The 22113-nt window shown below is 50.1% G+C and overlaps 1 protein-coding gene across 8 annotated transcripts in view; it reads left to right on the plus strand.

The window, feature by feature from the left end:
• phactr1 (phosphatase and actin regulator 1) overlaps window positions 1-22113 on the plus strand; it is a 707078-nt gene that overhangs the window by 684100 nt on the left and 865 nt on the right. For all 8 annotated transcript variants that reach the window (XM_038797115.1, XM_038797116.1, XM_038797117.1 and 5 more), the window contains one exon: window positions 22007-22083. In XM_038797115.1, the coding sequence (XP_038653043.1) occupies window positions 22007-22083 (77 nt within the window). The remainder of the gene's footprint in view (window positions 1-22006; window positions 22084-22113) is intronic.

Here is a 22113-nt window from a genome sequence, read left to right on the forward strand (position 1 = left end):
GAGGCTCCATTAGGTGGAAATCATCGGTTCATCCCGGGGAACACTGATAGGGGATTTAGGGGTGGTATAGGGTGGGCATCAGTAAATTGAGGGACCTGTTTATTGGCAGGAGGTTTGCGGGCCTGGGGGAATTGGAAGATAAATTTGGGCTCCCCCAGGGGAACATGTTCAGATACTTGCAGGTAAAGGCGTTTGCTAGGCGACAGGTGGAGGAATTTCCTTTGCTTCCCTCGCGGGGGGCGATGGACAGAGTGCTTTCGGGGGTGTGGGTCGGAGAGGGGAAGGTGTCTGACATTTATAAGGTAATGCAGGAGGTGGAGGAGTCATCAGTGGAGGAGCTGAAGGCTAAATGGGAGGGGGAACTAGGGGAGCAGATAGAGGGTGGGACTGGGGAGGATGCCTGGGAGAGGGTTAACTCTTCCTCTTCCGATGCGAGGCTTAGACTCATCCAATTTAAGGTGCTGCATCGGGCCCATATGTCTGTGACCCGGATGAGTAAGTTCTTTGGGGGTGAGGACAGGTGCACCAGGTGTTCTGGGAGTCCAGCGAATCATGCCCATATGTTTTGGGCATGCCCGGCACTGGAAGAATTCTGGAAGGGGGTGGCGAGGACGGTGTCGAGGGTGGTTGGATCCAGGGTCAAACCAGGTTGGGGACTCGCGAGCCGGGAGTGCAGGAGGCGAAAGAGGCCGGTGTTTTGGCCTTTGCATCCCTTGTAGCCTGGCGTTGGATCTTGCTGCAGTGGAAGGATGCGAGGCCCACAAGTGTGGAGACCTGGATCAGTGACATGGCGGGATTTATAAAATTGGAGAGGGTCAAATTTGCCCTGAGAGGATCAGTACAAGGGTTCTATGAAGGGGGGGGGGGGGTGTTCTTTCTTTTTCCTATGGTTATTTAACTTAATATTGTGTTCATTTAATTTGTTGTTAATATGTTTTGTTGTTCATTGAGGTTGGGCGAATGTTTATGATTGTTATTGTTATTGTTGGTATTTTATTGCTGTTCGTTGTTATATAAATACAAAATTATTCAATAAAATTATTTTAAAAATTTTTTAAAAATAGGTCAACTGTGGTCAAGCACACCACACTCTGAAAACAAGTAACAGATGCCACCCAATGCAACTGCTGTGGGTTTCTCATCAAATCCCCCCAGATGCGTTTCACGCTCTGAGCCACTGGTCTCATTAGAACTCTGACTTCCACACGAGTGGGACAGGAATGGTTGTTGCAGGGTCCAGGAATTAGATGTTTCTGTAAGAACGGAGAAGATGGTAAAAGAGGGGGGGTGGGTGTGGCATTGTTAATCAAGGAAAGTATTACGGCGGTAGAAAGGACGTTTGAGGACTCGTCTACTGAGGTAGTATGGGCCGAGGTTAGGAACAGGAGAGGAGAGGTCACCCTGTTGGGAGTTGTCTATAGACCTCCGAATAGTTCCAGAGATGTAGAGGAAAGGACTGCAAAGATGATTCTCGACAGGAGCGAGAGTAACAGGGTAGTTGTTATGGGGGACTTTAACTTTCCAAATATTGACTGGAAATACTATAGTTCGAGTACTATAGATGGGTCAGTTTTTGTGCAGTGTGTGCAGGAGGGTTTTCTGACACAGTATGTAGACAGGCCAACAAGGGGCGAGGCCACATTGGATTTGGTACTGGGTAATGAACTAGGCCAGGTGTTAGATTTAGATGTAGGTGAGCACTTTGGTGATAGTGATCACAATTCGGTTATGTTTACTTTAGCAATGGGCAGGGATAGGTATATACCGCAAGGCAAGAATTATAGCTGGGGGAAAGGCAATTATGATGCTATTCGGCAAGATTTAGGATGTATAGGATGGGGAAGGAAACTGCAGGGGATGGGTACAATCAAAATGTGGAGCTTTTTCAAGGAACAGCTACTGCGTGTCCTTGATAAGTATGTACCTGTCAGGCAGGGAGGAAGTTGTCGAGCAAGGGAACCGTGGTTTACTAAGGAAGTTGAAGCACTTGTCAAGAGGAAGAAGAAGGCTTATGTTAGGATGAGACATGAAGGCTCAGTTAGGGCACTTGAGAGTTACAAGTTAGCCAGGAAGGACCTAAAGGGAGAGTTAAGAAGAGCGAGGAGAGGACACGAAAAGTCGTTGTCAGATAGGATCAAGGAAAACCCTAAGGCTTTCTATAGGTATATCAGGAACAAAAGAATGACTAGAGTAAGATTAGGGCTAATCAAGGATAGTAGTGGAAAGTTGTGTGTGGAATCAGAGGAGATAGGGGAAGCGTTAAATGGATATTTTTCTTCAGTGTTTACACTGGAGAAAAACAATGTTGTCGAGGAGAATACTCAGGTTCAGTCGACCAGGCTGGATGGAATTGAGGTTCACAAGGAGGAGGTGTTAGCAATTTTGGAAACTGTAAAAATAGATAAGTCCCCTGGGCCAGATGGGATTTATTCTAGGATTCTCTGGGAAGCCAGGGAGGAGATTGCAGAGCCTTTGCCCTTGATCTTTATGTCGTCTTTGTCGACAGGAATAGTGCCGGAAGACTGGAGGATAGCAAATGTTGTCCCCTTGTTCAAGAAGGGGAGTAGAGACAATCCTGGTAATTATAGACCTGTGAGCCTTACTTCGGTTGTGGGTAAAATGTTGGAAAAGGTTATAAGAGTTATAAGAGGTTATTAGAGTTATAAAAAGGTTATAAGAGCAGCACGGTAGCATGGTGGTTAGCATAAATGCTTCACAGCTCCAGGGTCCCAGGTTCGGTTCCCGGCTGGGTCACTGTCCGTGCGGAGTCTGCACGTCCTCCCCGTGTGTGCGTGGGTTTTCTCCGGGCGCTCCGGTTTCCTCCCACAGTCCAAAGATGTGTGGGTTAGGTGGATTGGCCATGCTAAATTGCCCGTAGTGTCCTTAAAAGTCAGGTTAAGGGGAGAGGGTTGTTGAGTTATGGGTATAGGGTGGATACGTGGGTTTGAGTAGGGTGATCATTGCTCAGCACAACATCGAGGGCCGAAGGGCCTGTTCTGTGCTGTACTGTTCTATGTTCTATGAGATAGGGTTTATAATCATCTTGAAAAGAACAAGTTGATTAGCGATTGTCAACACGGTTTTGTGAAGGGTAGGTCATGCCTCACAAACCTTATTGAGTTTTTTGAGAAGGTGACCAAACAGGTGGATGAAGGTAAAGCGGTTGATGTGGTGTATATGGATTTCAGTAAGGTGTTTGATAAGGTTCCCCACGGTAGGCTATTGCAGAAAATAGAGAAGTATGGGATTGAAGGTGATTTAGCGGTTTGGATCAGTAATTGGCTAGCTGAAAGAAGACAGAGGGTGGTGGTTGATGGCAAATGTTCATCCTGGAGTTCAGTTACTAGTGGTGTACTGCAAGGATCTGTTTTAGGGCCACAGCTGTTTGTCATTTTTATAAATGACCTGGAAGAGGGTGTAGAATTATAGAATTATAGAATTTACAGTGCAGAAGGAGGCCATTCGGCCCATCGAGTCTGCCCCGGCTCTTGGAAAGCGCACCCTCCCCAAGGTCCACACCTCCACCCTATCCCCATAACCCAGTCACCCCACCCAACACTAAGGGCAATTTTAGACACTAAGGGCAATTTATCATGGCCAATCCACCTAACCTGCACATCTTATGACTGTGGGAGGAAACCGGAGCACCCGGAGGAAACCACGCAGACACGGGGAGGATGCACAGACAGTGACCCAAGCCGGAATCGAACCTGGGACCCTGGAGCTGTGAAGCGATTGTGTTATCCACAATGCTACCGTGCTGCCCTAGGGCAGCTGGGATGGGTTAGTAAATTTGCAGATGACACGAAGGTTGGTGGAGTTGTGGATAGTGCTGAAGGATGTTATAGGATACAGAGGAACATAGATAAGCTGCAGAGCTGGGCTGAGAGGTGGCAGATGGAGTTTGATGCGGAAAAGTGTGAGGTGGTTCACTTTGGAAGGAGTAACAGGAATGCAGAGTACTGGGCTAATGGCAAGATTCTTGGTAGTGTAGATGAACAGAGAGATCTCGGCATCCAGGTACATAAATCCCTGAAAGTTGCCACCCATGTTAATAGGGCTGTTAAGAAGGCATATGGTGTGCTAGCCTTTATCAGTAGGGGGATTGAGTTTCGGAGCCACAAGTCATGCTGCAGCTGTACATAACTCTGGTGCGGCCGCTCCTGGAGTACTGCGTGCAGTTCTGATCACCACATTATAGGAAGGATGTGGAAGCTTTGGAAAGGGTTCAGAGGAGATTTACTAGGATGTAGCCTGGTATGGAGGGAAGGTCTTACGAGGAAAGGCTCAGGGACTTGAGGTTGTTTTCGTTAGAGAGGAGAAGGCTGAGAGGTGACTTAATAGAGACATATAAGATAGTCAGAGGGTTAGATAGGGTGGACAGTGAGAGTCCCTTTCCTCGGATGGTGATGACCAACACAAGGGGACATAGCTTTAAATTGAGGTGTGGTAGATATAGGACAGATGTAAGAGGCAGTTTCTTTACTCAGAGAGTAGTAGGGGTGTGGAACGCCCTGCCTGCAACAGTAGTAGACTCGCCAACTTTAAGGGCATTTAAGTGGTCACTGGATAGACATATGGATGAAAATGGAATAGTGTAGGTCAGATAGGCTTCAGATAGTTTCACGGTCGGCGCAACATCGAGGGCCGAAGGGCCCGTACTGCGCTGTAATGTTCTATGTTCCATGTTACAAACTCCACTCTCGAATAACATGCTTTGAAACCTTCTATCACACAAGGCTTTCATTCAAACGCCAACGCTAAGATTCCACATCCAGTATTTCAATCTCTCCTTTCAGTATTCCTCGGCTCTGATTTGCCCCGTGCAATCTCTCAGGTACCCAGCCACATCAATAGAAAACCACTACTTCACAGGCTGTATTAAAGAGTCACCAACCTTGTGATTATTTATATCTGGCTTCAGGAAACAGCATCTAGTTTCTTGGATTATCTGGTTCCAACTGAAAACAACTGGTCCTGCTTTTCAGTGTGGGACTCTAGTCGCGAAGGAACAGCTTAGATTTTGGTCTAATTCTGTAATTGCTTTTACATCGTAAACCATTGATTACAATGCAGGAAATCCTAAAGTGAAACTAAAACAAGCATGTTTGTTTAACATGAAGCTAAACTAAAGTTTCAACCCTTTCTTAGCACACAAATACAAAACACAAATTAAGCGTCAACTGAAAGGTATACCTTATTTCTAATACCCATAAATGAGTATAAATAATTTAAACCAGCTCTATGGGGGGCATGGTGGCACAGTGGTTAGCACTGTTGCTTCCCAGCTCATGGGCCCCGGGTACGATTCCCGGCTTGGGTCACTGTCTGTGCGGAGTCTGCACATGCCTGCGCTGCGTAGGTTTCCTCTGGGTGCTCCGGTTTCCTCCCACAAGTCCCAAAAGACCTGCTTGTTAGGTGAATTGGACATTCTGATTCTCCCTCATGTACCCGAACAGGCGTTGGAGTGTGGCAACTAGGGTATTTTCACAGTAACTTCATCACAGTGTTAATGTAAGCCTACTTGTGACTACTTCCCGTACCAGCCTCCCCGGACAGGCGCCGTAATGTGGCGATTAGGGGCTTTTCACAGTAACTTCATTGAAGCCTACTCATGACAATAAGAGATTTTAATTTTCTTTAATAAAGATTATTAGTGTTATTTCCCAACAAAAGGCATTAGACCCCGATCATCCCACTACCAGATTGATTTGGAGAGGGGACAGAAGAGGTTTATCAGGATGTTGTCTTGTCTGGAGGTTATTAGCTATGACGAGAGATTGGATCAACCAGGATTGTTTTCACTGGAATGAAGGAGGTTGAGGGGCTACCTGACAGATGTTTACAAAATTATGAGAGGCATAGACAGAGTTGATAGACATTTTTACCCAGGGGGGAAAAGTCAATTACATGGGGAGATGTTTATGGTGCGAGGGGAAAAATTTAGGGGAGATGTGCGAAGCAAGATTGTTCACACAGAGGGTGGTGAGTGCCTGGAACGTGGGACGTTAGGGGCTGGTTTAGCACACTGGGCTAAATCGCTGACTTTTAAAGCAGACCAAGGCAGGCCAGCAGCATGGATCAATTCCCGTACCAGCTTCCCCGAACAGGCACCGGAATGTGGCGACTAGGGGCTTTTCACAGTAACTTCATTGAAGCCTACTCGTGACAATAAGTGATTTTCATTTCATTTTCATTTTAGTTTATACAGGCATCATGATCGACACATGCTTGGAGGACCTGAGGGCCTGTTCCTGTGCTGTACTGTTCTTTGTTCTATGTACTTTGCATCTGTGTTTATTATGGAGAAGGAAGATGTAGGTATATAAATCAGGCAGGGGGACTTTGATGTATTTGAACAAATTAACATTGAGACGGAGGAGGTATGAACGGTTTTAGCGGGCCTAAAATGGATAAATCTCCAAGCCAAATGAGATGTATCCCAGGCTGCTGTGGGAGGCAAGGAAAGAGAATGCAGAGGTTCTGACAATAATTTTCAAACTTCTCTGGCCACAGGAGATGTGCCAGAGAACTGGAGGGCATCTAACGTGATACCATTATTCGATGGTAGGGAAAATATTGGAACAAATTCTGAGGGACAGGATTAATCTCCAATTGGGGAGGCAAGAATAGTGGCTTTATCAAAGGGAGATCGTGGTTTACAAATTTGATTGAATTTTTCGAGGAGATGATTAGATGTCAAGATAGAACAAGAACAACGCAGCACAGGAACAGGCCTTTCGGCACTCCAAGCCTGCGCCGCTCATGTGTCCTATCTGGACCAACCGCCTGTATCCTTCTATACCCATCTGTTCATGAGCCTATCCAGATAAGTCTCTAAGGTTGCTAACGTATCTGCCTCAACCTTCATTTGGCAGTGCATTCCAGGCCACCACCACCCTCTGTGTAAAACATCTTACTCCGCATATCTCCATTGAACCTGTCCCCCATCACTTTGAACTTGTGTCCCCTTGTAATTTTCAATTCCGCCCTGGGAAAAAGCCTCCAACTGTTCACCCTGTCTATACCCCTAATAATCTTATGAACTTCCATCAGATCGCCCCTCAGTCTCCATCTCTCTAGGGAGAACAATCCCAGTTTATTCAATTTGTCCTCATAGCTAATACCCTGAATACCAGGCAACATCCTGGTAAACCTTTTCTGTACTCTCTCCAAGCCTCCACGGCCTTCTTGTAGCGTGGTGACCAGAATTGGACACAGTATTCCAAATGTGGCCTCACCAACATTCTATATAACTGTAACATAATTTTTGAGCTTTTGTACTCAATACCTCATCCTATGAAGGCAAGCATGCCATATGCTTTCTTTACCACCATTTCCACCTCTGCTGAGATATTTAAATTATCGAAAGCCACAGGAGAGGTGCCTGAAGATTGGAGGGTAGCAAATGTTGTGCCCTTGTTTCAGAAGGGCTGGAGGGATAAGCCTGGAACTACTGACCGGTGAGCTTTACTTCTGTTGTGGGTAGGTTGTTGGAAGGTATTCTGAGGGACAGGATCTATAGGCATTTGGACAGACAAGGGCTAATTAGGAAAAGTCAGCATGGCTTTGAAAGAGGAAAGTCATGTCTCACGAATTTGGTTGAGTTTTTTGAAGGGGTAACCAAGAAGGTAGACTGCAGTGCAGTCGACGTTGTCTACATGGCCTTTGGCAAGGTACCACATGGTAGGTTGTTGCAAAAGGTTAAATCTCATGGAATCAAGGGCAAAGTAACCAATTGAATACAAAATTGGCTTGGGGCCCGAAGCCAAAGGGTGGCTGTGGAGGATTGTTTTTCAAACTATAGGCCTGTGACCAGTGATGTGCCTCAGGGATTGGTGCTGGGTCCACTGTTATTTGTGATATATATAAATGATTTGGATGAGAATGTAGGGGCATGGTTAGTAAGTTTGCAGATGACACCAAGATTGGTGGCATAGTGGACAGTGAAGAAGGCTATGTAAGATTGTAACAGGATATTGACCTGGTAGGGATTTGAGGACAGTTACAGAACAAAGAGATCCAGGAATACTGGTTCATAGCTCCTTGAAGATGGGGGCGCAGGTGGACAGGGTGGTGAAGAAGGCATTCAGCATGCTGGGTTATGTTGGTCGGAATATTGAATACAGGAGTTGGGACGTCATATTGAAGTTGGACTAGACTTTGGTAAGACCACACATGGAATACTGTGTTCAGTTCTGGTCACCCTATTATAGGATGGATATTTTTAAACTAGAAAGAGTGCAGAAGAGATTTACGAGGATGCTACCAGGACTTGAAGGTCTGAGTTATAAGGAGAGGCGAGGACTTTTTTCCCTGGAGCATAGGAGGCTCGGGGTGACCTTATAGAGGTCTATAAAATAACAAGGAGGATCAATAAGGTAGATAGTCAACATCTTTTCCCAAAGGTAGAGGAGTCTAGAATGAGAGGGCATAGGTTTAATGTGACAAGAGAGAGATGCAAAAGAGACCAGAGGGGACATTTCTTCACACGGAGGGTGGTAAGCACTGGAACAGGCTGCCAGAGGCAGTGGTAGAGGTGGGTACAATTTTGTCTTTTAAAAAGCAGTTAGACAGTTACATGGGCAGGGTGGGTAGAGAGGGATATGGGCCAAATACAGGCAAGTCAGACTAGCTTCGTGATAGAAACTGGGCAGCATGGTCCAGCTGGGCCCGTGCGCCTATTTCCAGGCTCTAAACATGGAAACTCTATGAATCTACACATAATTTCCCTCCTTTGTCCTTGAGTGGACCAACTCTTTCTCTAGCTGCCCTCGTGTTCCTAATATGAGGGAGCACGGTAGCACAAGTGGATAGCACTGTGGCTTCACAGCGCCAGGGTGCCAGGATCAATTCTCCGCTGGATCACTGTCTCTGAGGAGTCTGCACTTTCTCCGTATGTCTGCGTGGGTTTCCTCCGGGCGCTCCGGTTTCCTCCACTGTCCAAAGACGTGCAGGTTAGGTGGATTGGCCATGCTAAATTGCCCTTAGTGACCAAAAGGGTTAGGAGCAGTAATTGGGTTATGGGGATCGGGTGGAAGTGAGGGCTTAAGTGGGTCGGTGCAGACTTGATGGGCCGAATGGCCTCCTTCTGCACTGTATGTTCTATACGTATAAAATTCCTTCGATTTCTCCTTAATCCTGTCTGCCAAGGACATTTCGTGACTCCTTTTTGCCCTCCTAACTCCCTGCTTGAGCTCTTTTCTACTTTCCTTGTATTCCTCAAGTGCTTCATCTATTTTTAGTTGCCTGTACCTCACATCTTTTTTCTTTTTGACAAGATTCGCAATTTCCTTGGTCATCCATGGTTCCTGAATCCTGCCTTTCCTATCCTTCCTTTTTACCGGCACATGCCTGTCCTGCACTCCTATCAACTGCTCCTTAAAAGACTCCCATATGCCAGATGTGGATATACCCTCAAACAGCCTCCACCAAACAACAGCCTCCAAATCCTGCCTAATCTGATTGCAGTTAGCCTTCCCCCAATTTAGCACCTTAATCCTAGGACAACACAGGTCCTTTTCCATGAATATCCGAAAGCTTACAGAATTGTGGTCACTGATCGCCACATGTTCTCCCACTGCAACTTTAATAACCTGGCCATGTTCGTTCCCTAATACTAGGTCCAATTCTCTAGTCATACTATCCAAATATTGTTCCAAAAAAACCTTCTTGGACACACTTAATAAATTCTTCACCATCTAGACCCCTAGCCCTCAGGGCTTTCCAGTCAATATGAGGAAAATTAAAGTCTCCCACTACAACAGCCCTATTATTTCTACATCTATCCAGAATCTGCTTACATATCTGTTCTTCAACTTCCCGTGGGCTGTTGGGGGGCCTGTAGAACACCCCCATCATTGTGACTGCCCCTTCCTGTTTCTGAGTTCTACCCACAGTGCCTCGTACTTGATTCTTCCATGGTGTCCGCCCTCTGTACCGCTGTAATATGTTCTCTAACCTGTATTGAAACTCCCCCACTTCTTTTACCTTCCTCCCTGTCTTGCCGAAAACGCCTATATCCTAGAATATTTAGCTGCCAGTCCTGTCCATTTTTTAACCAAGTCTCTGTTGCAGCAACCGCATCCAAGTTCCGCGCATGAATCAAGGCTCTAACTTTATCTGTCTTACCTGTTATACTCCGTGCATTCAAGCAGATACACTCCAGACCTTCAAGCCCAGACCTCCAAGCCCAATGAATTCGACCTCCCCCAGCCTGCCCTTCCTCTTAGCCAGCCTGGCCCTGGTACCATGCTCATCCCCAGTCTCTACAATTGCTGGCTTACTGTTCTGATTTCCATCCCCTTGCCAGGGTAGTTCAGTTGATGTTGTCCACATGGACTTCAGTAAGGCTTTTGACATGGGAGACTGGCCAAGAAGGTAAGAACCCATATGGCCCAGAGCAATTTGACAAATTGGATCCAGATTTGGCAGGAGGCAGAGGGTGATGGTTGAAGTTTGTTTTAGTGACTGGAAGCCTGTGTCCAGTGGTGCTCCCCAGGGATTGGCACTTGCTTGCTGTTTGTAATGTACATTAATGATCTGAATGCGAATGTAGGAGGTATGATCATTAAGTTCGCAGTTGACACAAAATTGGTGGTGTGGTAATTAGTGAGGATAATGAACACACAGACAAGATGCCGGGAGATTGCTCTTTCCTTAATACCTGTTTCCACATGGATACTTGTTAATACATTAGATTGCAGAATGCATTAGATATAGATGGGCAGAACAGTCGCAAATGGAATTTAACCCTGAAAAGTGTGAGGCGAGGCATTTTGGGAGGACTAACAAGGCAAGGGAATATACAATGAATGGTAGGAACATAGTAAGTACACAGAAACAGGGACCTTGGTGTGATGTCCACAGATCCCGGAACGCAGCTGCTTGGGATTCTTGCCTTCTTAGTAGAGGCATAGAATATAAGAGCAGGGAGGTTATGCTGGAGCTGTATAAAATGCTGATTAGGCCACAGCTGGAATACTGTGTACAGTTTTGGTAATCACACTATAGAAAGTAAGTGATTGCACTCGAGAGGGTGCGGAGGAGATTCACCAGGATGTTGCCTGGTCTGGAGCGTTTCAAATATGAAAAGAGACTGGATAGGCTGGGGTTGTTTTCCTTGGAGCAGAGAAGGCTGAGAGGGGACCTGATTGATGTGTATAAAACTATGAGGGGCATAGATAAAGGGCCAGATTCTTCGGTCGCCAACACCAAAATCGCGCGGCGATCATCCGGAGAATCACAGTTCCCGACCAAATCGGAACGGCACCGCTTTCGCGATGCTCCGCCCCCTCCAAAGCGGCACACTCGCAGAGTAAGCTGCGCCATGTATCAACGGCCTCAGGACATTGTCTGATGCCCGTCCCCTGAAGCTCTGCCCCCGAACAGTACTTACAATACAAAGAACAATGGACACGATCTAACGAGTGCGTTGCACCTGGCCACAGCATGAGCCGGTTAGATCGGGGGAGGGGTTGAAAGTAGGATCCGCACCGGGCACCGACAGTTTCCGACCCAATTGACCCGCTCTCGTTGGTGAGATCCGGATCTCATGGCAAGAAACGTGGCAGAAACCAATAATCACCAATTGAGGCCAATCTCCATATCGTTAATGGCACTCCAGTCCTTGGGGGGGGCGGGCTTGTTCAGGGATGTTGGCGGTGCTCACCCCTGGGATGGGGAGTGATGGGCTCAATGCTCGCAACCTCCCCCACATAATGTATTCCATACCAGGGGCAACATCTGCTGCTGCCTGTCCGTTCCACCGAGCACTCCCAATGTGGTGCAGGGCACTTTAACTCCCTTTGATCATCCCTCTGGCTGCATCGCTGAAGGCTATTGTAATAGGGAATTGGCAATGTTAGTTATGCGAGCGCTCCAAAGCTCCCAAGTGGATTCCCATAGGTAGAATTGCCATGTCACAGGTGAGTGTTATTGCCTTGCATCCCAATCAGATCATGAGGCCTTGATACTCTGCCTGAACACTGGAAGTATACACAACAGAGGCAGCAGTCAACAATCAAACACTTTGGAGCTGGGCGTTGGGGATATGTGGATCGGGAGGTGAACCTGCGCCCGGATCATATAAGTCCCTGGCAGGAGTCTGATGCCCAGCGGCCCCTGCTGTGGCCAGGGGCGTATGCAGGATGAGATCCTCCAGCACAACCGGCTCATTGGATAACACCGTGGGAAAAGGGGGGAATGTGGGGGAGGCATTGGGGACCCAAGGGTCCCGGGATGGAGGCCCTAACTGATCGTTGTTCATTCACGCTCTCCAGTTCCACATATGTCACATGATGGATGATATTGTGGACACCGCAGCAGCTGCCCTCCCAGTTATGGTCGCAGGCCAGGTGGCCAGATGCTAGAGAAGGCAGTGATAGCAGCATCAACTGAAGTTCCCCACACCCTGAGGACCCATCACCCATCAGGCCAGGGGGGGGGGGGGGTGCAGAAAGGGAGGTCGGCAATGGCCCAAGGTGTACAGGCATTGCTGGTCATTTGAGGAGACGTCTGACATCATGTGCCACAGGAGGCTCTGCCTCAACAAGGGGATGGTACAGCACTTGTGCCGTGTCCTTGCGGACTTCACCCCACGTGGAAGAGAAGGCTACCCATTCTCCAGTGGCCATCAAGGTCACCGCAGCCCTGAACTTTTATGCCTCCACTTCATTCCAGGGCTCAAGCGGGGGCGACAGTGGCATATCCCAACCTATAGCCCTCAAGTGTATCTGTGAAATCACAGTCAAGTCACTTCTTACTCTTCTAAGCTCCAGTACATACAAACCCAACCTGTCCAACCTTTTCTCATAAGACAACCCATCCATCCATGTTTTAGTCCAATAAACCTTCTCTGAACTGCTTATAACGCATTTACGTCTTTCCTTAAATAAGGAGACCGATACTGTTAGAATTTCATTCTATCTTCTCGTAAGAGTCACAAGTTTGGTTGATTGGAGATATCCAAAATACAACTTTATTAGCTAATCATTCACCTTGATACACTTGCATAAAAACTACATCAAATACGTTGATCAACATAAACTGGTCAAAGAATAGCGAAAAGTGTTGAACAAAAAGCATATGAAAAGTATAAAGAAAGTTACTTTAAACAAAGTAAATCGGTAGATGGTTCAAAAATTTATGAAGCATAAATTCAGAACAATCACTTAGCCACGAAGTCTTAAGAAATTTCTTATCGATGGTCCAATCCCTCATTTACTCTCTTTGGTTTCTAATTCTCAGCTGACCTGATTTATTCAAATAAATGTCTATCACTTATAAAATGATTTATTAATCAAACATTGGTCATTACTTAAGATTTACTAATGTCCATCAAGATTAATTTGGTGCGTGCACTTCCTTTTGCAGACAGAGTTTTAAAAATAATTTTGTACATTCAATCAATCCTTAAAGGCACCAAATAAATGAATGAATCAATAAATCAATATCTATCACTGTACTCAGTACTCCGGATATGGTTTCACCAAAGCCTAGTACAATTGAAGCATAACCTCTCTATGTGTGTAATTAATTCCCCTGACAATAAATTGCATTAGCTTTCAAATAACAAAAAAAAGTACAGCACAGGAGCAGGCTCTCCAGCTTTCAAAGCCTGCGCCGACCATGCTGCCTGTCTAACCTAAAACCTGCCACACTTCCCGAGTCCGTATCCCTCTATTCCCATCCTATTCATGTATTCGTCAAGACATCTCTTACATTACACTATCGTACCTGCTTCCACCACCTCCTCCGGATGCAAGTTCCAGGCACCCACAACCCCCTATGTAAAAAAAAACTTCCCTAAAACTTTGCTAATTTCTTGCTTTGTGTGAAAAAGTTTTTTCTCTCATCACATTTCCTTCTTTTGCAAATTGTTTTAAATCTGTGCTCTGTCTTTCTGAATCTTTTTCCAAGCAGGAACTCTGTCCGACCCTGTCATGATTTTGAAATTTCTGTCAGATCTCCTCTTCGACTTCTTCTATCCAAGGAGAACAATCCCACCATCTCCATCTATCATGACTGTAGTTTCTCATCCCTGGAATCATTCTTGTAAACTTCATCTGCACTCAGAAGAATCATAGAATCCCGACAGTGCAGAAGGAGGCTATTCGGCCCATCGAGTCTGTACAGGCACTCCTAAAGAGCACTCACCCCTCTCTATTACTGTAACTCCAAATAATATGAAGGGGCAATTTATCATGGCTAATCTATGTAACCTGTACATCTTTGGACTGTGGGAGGAAACCGGAGCACCTAGAGAAAACCCACGCAGACACGGGGAAAATGTGCAAACTCCATACAGTCATCAAGGTCGGAATTTAATCCAGGTCCCTGGCGGTGTGAGACAGCAGTACTAACCACTGTACAACTGTGCTGCTCACTCTCTCCCATCTGTTCTGGCACGGGCCAGTGCACGGTCAATTCCAGTCCCACTTACATTTACATAGAATTTACAGTGCAGAAGGAGGCCATTCGGCCCATCGAGTCTGCACCGGCTCCTGGAAAGAGCACCCTACCCAAGGTTAACACCTCCACCCTATCCCCATAACCCAGTAACCACACCCAACACGAAGGGCAATTTTGGACACTAAGGGCAATTTATCATGGCCAATCCACCTAACCTGCACATCTTTGGACTGTGAGAGGAAACCGGAGCACCCGGAGGAAACCCACGCGCACACGGGGAGGATGTGCAGACTCCGCACAGACAGTGACCCAAGCCAGAATCGAATCTGGGACCCTGGAGCTGTGAAGCGATTGTGCTATCCACAATGCTACCGTGCTGCCCCACAATGCTACCTTGTTGCCACTTGACCCGGAGTCACAACAATTGACCAATAATTCTTCGAAAAATACCCAATGTCTTTGACCCTTGCCTGCCAAATAATTACAGTCACCAGGTTTGTAAATGTAAACACAATTACTGTTTATGTTTAGCAAGAACTATAATGAAATATGAAGCAAATGCAACTGGTTAACTGTTGGCTCATTCCTAATTCCCCACTTTAACTTACTTACCCCCCCCCCCCCCCCCCCGCCCCCCCTCTTCTCCACACACACACAAGACTGACAAACACAGAGGGGAAGGAAGAGGTACAAAAAAATCAAAAATGGAAAAAAAAGAGTCTTTATTTCAGATGGTGGTTTACATCACCGTACTCTTTTTCAAACTTCACTTTCAGTTTGTGGTTTATGTTTTGACCTCTCTCACAAGTCTGTTGTCTGGCACTGTATCAAATGCCTTCTGAAAGTCTATGTACACTGCATTATCCTTGTGGAGCCCTTCTGTTTCAAGAAACTCCAGCAAGTTATTTAAACATGATATCCCTTTTTGAAATCCGTGCCAGCTCTTCCTAATCAACCCACAGTTTTTAATGTGTCCACTAATTCAATCACAAATCATTGGGCGAAATTCTCCGCACCCGCGGAAAGTCGTAAAACCGTCGTAAAAATCGGGAGCGTTTTACGACGGTCGCGAAGGCTTCATTTCCCGACGGATTCACTTCCTGGAAATGGGCTAGTAGCGCGGCCGCGTCAATTACGTGCGTGATGACGACGGAACGCGATGACGACACGATCACGCCCACGTGATGCCGCCCGACGCCGTAAAAAGGCGCGGGCGACCACAGAATCTGTCGGGCAGGATGTCGGAGCCGAGGAGAGCTGCTCCTCGCTTTGTAGATGCTGACGTCGAGGCGCTGCTTGATGCCGTGGAGCAGAGGAGGGGCATCATCCGCCCGCGGAGAGGGCATCGCCAACCTGCCAGCGCGGTACGCCTGGCGTGACGTGGCTGCTGCCGTCAGTGCTGTGGGCCAGACCCCTCGCTCAGCAGAGCAATGTAGGAAGAAGCTACACGACCTCACCAGGTCTGCCAGGGTAAGTGCCATGAGGGTGCCCCCTAGTCACAACCATCCCTCCCCCTTAACTTAAGCACCCCCCCCCCCCCGGCACGGGAGGGGGGGGGGGGGAAGAGGGATTGGGGCAGAGTTATTTGAGGGTGGTTCACAAAGTTGTCACAGACCCAGCGCTCTGGCCCCGAGGAGAGATGCAATCGTCTTATGACAACTTGCCCCCCCAAACTGTGCCAGTATCTGAACGGACTGCTGATACCTACCGTTTTGTAATGATCTACCGATGTTCCCTCCCCCAACAGGCCAAGGCCGCTCATAACCACCGTGAGCGGCACAAGACTGGAGGGGGTTCGCCCAACCTGCACCCCCTCAGCACCTTTGAACAGAGGGCCCTGGACCTTGTTGGGGGGTCTGCCACCCGCGATATCGCGCAATGCGAGGTTGGCGGAACTGCAGCAAGTGAGACAACCCTCCCTGACAAACACTCACCCCTCCCCCATCCTCTGTCCCTTCACACACCCTGCCCACTGGGACACCTCCCCCATCCTCTGTCCCTTCACACACCCTGCCCACTGGGACACCTCCCCCATCCTCTGTCCCTTCACACACCCTGCCCACTGGGCCACCTCCCCCATCCTCTGTCCCTTCACAAACCCTGCCCACTGGGACACCTCCCCCGTCCTCTGTCCCTTCACAAACCCTGCCCACTGGGACCGTCCAGCGGCCTGCCGAGCAAATCGAAATAACCCGTCTCATTCTCTTCCCTAGGACGTGATGCCGGACGACCAGGGCCGGTTTCCTCCAGACGGAGACAGGAATCTGCCGCCACCTCACCCGGGGCCTCACAACAGAGGGTGCCCGATCAGCGGGCAGCCCCACCCGCCCCAATCCAATCTGCGGACCAGGACGCACAGAGGGTTCGAAGTCCACCACCACCACCAGAAATGGCCAGGGACAACCGTCCTGTCGCTGAGCAGCCTCACACCCTGGAGGAGGCCCTAAACATTGAGAGCGTCAGGCTTGCGGCACTGCTTTCTCCCACCACATCCATCATCCCAGAGACACACACCCCGGCGGGCCTATTTAGTGATGAGTCTCCTGGGGCACAGTCTGGTTGGCACATCACAGCTGAGCAGGTACAGCAGGTGGTGGTCGGAGCAACAGAGGGCCCGGACTCGCGGAGGCCAGACCAGGCCCAGGATGCAGCTGGCTCCCAGACGTTTTCTGAGTTCCTGGAGTTTATCAACCCACCCGCACAGCCGATGCCTCAGGAAACCCAGGGAAACAATGGCGGGAGGAGGGCAGCCTTCCTGGCTCTGCAGACGCTGTTAGAGGAGTCGAACCGCGTCCAAGAGCAGGGAGTGGTGCCGCTCATGGCAGAGACTCAGTCCGACACCGCACGGGTGGCATCCGCGGTGGAGGCAATGGGTCAGGTTATGCAAGACATTGGGGTTAATGTGCACGCGTCATCCTCGGCCCTGGACAGGGTTGCCCTCTCACAGGCAGCAATGTGCCAGAGCCAAAACGACATTGCCGGCGCCCTGCGGGCCATGGCCGAGTCTCAGCAGGTCATGGCCCAGTCTCAGCAGGTCATGGCCCAGTCGCAGCACGCCATGGCACAGTCCCAGCAGTCGATAGCACAGTCGCAGCAGTCGATAGCACAGTCGCAGCAGTCGGTCGCGGAGACCATCAACCGCCTGACACATGTGCTGGATGGCGTCGTGCACACACAGGTTGAGGTCGCACAGTCCCTGGTGGGAATGTTTAACTCCCTGGACTCCGTCTCTGCAAACCTTCGGATCCTGGTGGATACCGTTGCAGGCCTCCAGGACTGGCAGCGCCAGGTGTCGGTGGTGCGACGGGGCACCTCCCCGCTCGCACCTCTGTCCCAAAGTGAGGCCCGGGGGCCACCGGGCTCCCCGAGGGAGGAGGAGGTTTCGGGGCCTGTCCCATTAACTCCATCACGGGACGTCCCGGAATTCTCGGCCTCCCCCCGTCCCATCCCTGGTGCATCGGGTGGGCAGCAGGCAGAGCAGGGTGGCACAATGTCACCCGAGACGCCCGCAGAGCAGCCTGGCCCATCAAGGCCTGGTCGCCCCAGGAAACGCTTAGCCAAGGAGAAACGAGTCGAGGGGGGCGATTCGCAGCAATCCTACTCCACTCCTGCTGTATCATCTGGGGATTCACTTAGACATAGTGGTAGGGCCCGTAAGGCAACTAAGATAGACACTGAGTAAGTTGGCACGGGTGAAGGGCACAGTTTAGTTGTAGGGGCTAGGGCACCTGTAAATAATTGTTAATATTAAACGCACTGTTCCACCTTACTTGTAATACCGTGTGATTGTTCCACAGCCACAGAAATCGTGATGGTGGCCGAGTGTCGCTGGGGGTGACGGGTGGTGAAACCTCGGTGCCGGGTGTGCAGTCCCTGCCCCTACCCCCTCCCACAGCTAGCCCACGCGGGCACGTGATGGAGTGTCAGTGACGAACTCAGCGGCCACCAAGGTGGATGGTTCAGCTATTGCCATGGGTCAGACTCTCTCTAACGATTCTGAGCTCACAGCTCTTCGCAGAACGGGCTGTCATCATTCCACATGGCACTGATCACACCCACTGACACAGCCATCAATGTTGTGCCATTCCGTCTGTACCCAGTGATAAGTGTCATGTCGAAGTGGAGCAGTGTACACTGAGGGGGGGGGGGGGGGGGGTTGTGGTGGTGGCAGTTAGTTGTGTGGTGACCCTCTGCATGACTAGCGATGCAGGTGGTGGTTTGGTGTTCATCGGGGACGTCACATGCGTTGCGTGAACCGTGCTGCCACCAGGGCGCCGTGTGCCCGCCGTCCTTGCCGGGTCCGTCGTGCCGCCTCCTGGACATCACCAGCACCTGGGTCGTGTCTGCGTTCTGCGCCCGCCACTCCGCCAGCCTCCTCCTCCTCCTCCTCCTCCTCCTCCTCCCTCGCCTCCTCCTCCTCCTCCTCCTCCTCTGTGCTGGCACCACTGCCACTAGCTTCTCCCTCCGCCTCCTGCAGCAGGTCATCTCCCCTCTGCATCGCGATGTTGTGCAGCGCACAGCAGACCACTACAATGCGAGCGACCCTGTCGGCCTGGTATTGCAGGGCCCCTCCGGAGCGGTCCAGGCACCTGAATCTCATCTTCAGGAGGCCAAGGCAGCGCTCCACCACACCCCTGGTTGCTGCATGGGCCTCGTTGTATCGTGTTTCCGCATTGGTCTGAGGCCTCCGTATAGGCGTCATCAGCCAAGACCTCAGCGGATAACCCCTGTCGCCTAGCAACCAGCCCCTGAGGGGGACGTCCCTCAAACATCGCAGGGATGAACGACTGCGCTAGTATGTAGGAGTCATGCACACTCCCTGGGAACCTTGCACAGACGTTCATGAACCTCATGTGGGGGTCGCATACCACCTGGACATTAATGGAGTATGTCCCCCTCCTGTTTGTGAACACTTCCTTGTCCACAGCAGGCGGGCGCATGGGGACGTGAACACAGTCGATTGACCCCTGAACCCTCGGTATCCCGGCCACACTGGCAAATCCACGGGCTCGTGAGTCTTGACTTGCTTGGTCCTCGGGAAAGGTGATGTAGCGGTCCGCGATGGCATAGAGGGCGTCGGTCACATCCCGGATGCACCTGTGCACCGATGACTGGGAGATCCCGGAGACGTCCCCGCTCGGAGACTGGAAGGAGCCGGTAGCATAGAAGTTCAGAGCGACCGTCACCTTGATGGCAACCGGGATCGCGTGTCCTCCCCCCGTTCCACGTGGGGCGAGGTGCGACAGGAGTTGGCAGATATGTATCACCGTCTGCCTACTCAGCCAGAGTCTTCTCCTGCAGGTGATGTCCGTCATTGTTAGGAAAGAGACCCGGACTCGGTACACCCTCGGCTTTGGTCGTCGCCTCTGGCGCCGTGGCTGCACCCTCACTCTCTCCTCTTCCTCTTCCTCCTCCTCCTCCCCCCCCCCATGCTGCTCGACGACTGGCAACTCCTCGGCCCTTCCCTCTGCTGCTGCAGCTGGCCCTGCAGCCACTGCGGGTTGTGGGTGTGGATGCTGCTGCATCTCCAAATCCAGTAGAGCGGCCCCAACCACTGCGCAGAACATCGCCGTTCTGTTCCCATACATCGTGCTAACCTACAGAAGGGTGGTGGGGGCAGAGAAACGGGACATGTTAGACGGAGGTTAGTCGACACCTCGGCAGCCGCCAGCCATGGATACCAGTGTGTCCCGGTGGCCTGGTCGCGCTGCTGACACGCGGTCAGCCTAACCCCTCGTCACTTTCTGCATCCAACGGCCAGTAAACTATGGCCTCCTCACGGGTGCGTCAGTGGCCTGTGGCCGTAAGCCACAGGGGAACCAGCGGCCGTGTCCTCGTCACCGGCACACCATGGCATGGTGGCAGACATTTTGTTACGGGGTTGGACGGCTCACTCTCTACCTAACCCCCCCCCCCGTCGCCCCCCACTGCCTCCCCCGTCTCCCCCACTGCCTCCCCCGTCGCCCCCCACTGCCTCCCCCGTCGCCCCCTACTGCCTCCCCCGTCGCCCCCCACTGCCTCCCCCGTCTCCCCCACTGCCTCCCCCGTCGCCCCCCACTGCCTCCCCCGTCTCCCCCACTGCCTCCCCCGTCGCCCCCCACTGCCTCCCCCGTCTCCCCCACTGCCTCCCCCGTCGCCCCCCACTGCCTTCCCTGTCGCCCCCCACTGCCTCCCCCGTCGCCCCCACTGCCTCCCCCGTCTCCCCCACTGCCTCCCCCGTCTCCCCCACTGCCTCCCCCGTCTCCCCCACTGCCTCCCCCGTCGCCCCACACTCCCCCCGCTCTGGACCCCCTCCCGTTCTCAGGGATGCCTTCCCCGTTGTGGCCAGACTCGAGCGGTGCGCTGAGCGGTGCGCTGAGCGGTGCGCAGAGTGGTGCCCTGACCTCCTCCAAGCTGTCGTCAACCAGGCCGACTGGTTGACGAATTTAAAAAGCAGGTGTGTTTCACGACGTGCAAACAGGGCGCCATGACGTCGGGACTTCGGCCCATCCGGGCCGGTGAATAGCGGGGGGGGCTATCAGTGGCGATTCTGGTCGTGTCAGGGGCGGGAAGGAGGCGTTTGTCGGGAATGGCGACTCTGACATTTTGCGGGGTTCGGAGAATAGCGGGAGGGCGTCGGAACAGCGTCGCCGTAAAAATTTCCGACGCCCGCTATTCTCCGAACCGTCGTGAGTCCGGAGAATCTCGCCCATTGTTTTTGGAAGCTTGCTCACCCATCCTACTCATTGCAAGAATCCTACCCTTAGTCTCAGTTAAAGCCACAGTTGTGGTATCCTTGTTTGCTTCCGCTGTTCAGATGAGTCTTTCTCGTCGACGTGCTGGAGCAGGTAGTGGCAAACGGTATAAGCCGGAAGGCTGAACATTAATTTTATTATCGTTTTTGAACTAACCAAAAGCATGCCCAGCATTATGAACTCCAGTTCACAGAAGCTTTCCTTGAAATAAAAAATCAATTGATATCGAATTTTGGCAGCAATGTTTATAGCATATAACAAGAACTTGCATTTATATCCTTAACGTAGTAAAATGTTTCACACTACATCATTGGTAATAATTGACACCCACCATCATCCATGCAAAGTTATTGGCTTATTATGCAGTTTGGGGTTCGTTGGGCAAGAGTCAATTTTTTCTAAAGCGTATCCTGAAAGTGGGCCCAATTGTCAAATCACAGTTATAAACGGGAGAGGTGAGGAGCTTGTGGACATAAGAGGAAAATGTCATTGTGTGGAGGGATAATCTGTGTCGCATTCCTCTGGACACAGGGATGCATGGGTTTGCTCTTGTGGAGTTTCTTTGAGCTTATTTTAAATGAATTAAATATGGAACCATCCATCCCCTTGAGCGGGTTCCAACATTCAATCTGCACCTTCCTGCCTCTTAATATCTTGGCTTAACAAAAATCTATTATCTCAGTTTTCAAATTTTCAATTGCAGCTTCTTGGGGAAAGAGCGTTCCAAATTTTCACCACTCTTGTATACTTTCTGACCTCACTTAACGAGACAGACAGACAAAAATTTGATGGAATGTAAAAATAGCACAAGAAAGAAATGAAAGCCCAGGATCACAAAAAGAATTCCAATCCTTTTTCAGGCTGCTATTCGTAAGGAATTGAATGAATTCAAGAGCACTGAAATGGAAGTGCATGAATTAAGTAGGCACCTAACAAGGTAAGTGTGCCTGCTTTACAACATATTAAA

The sequence above is a fragment of the Scyliorhinus canicula genome, chromosome 5 (assembly GCF_902713615.1).
Source record: "Scyliorhinus canicula chromosome 5, sScyCan1.1, whole genome shotgun sequence".
Lineage (NCBI taxonomy): Eukaryota > Metazoa > Chordata > Chondrichthyes > Carcharhiniformes > Scyliorhinidae > Scyliorhinus > Scyliorhinus canicula.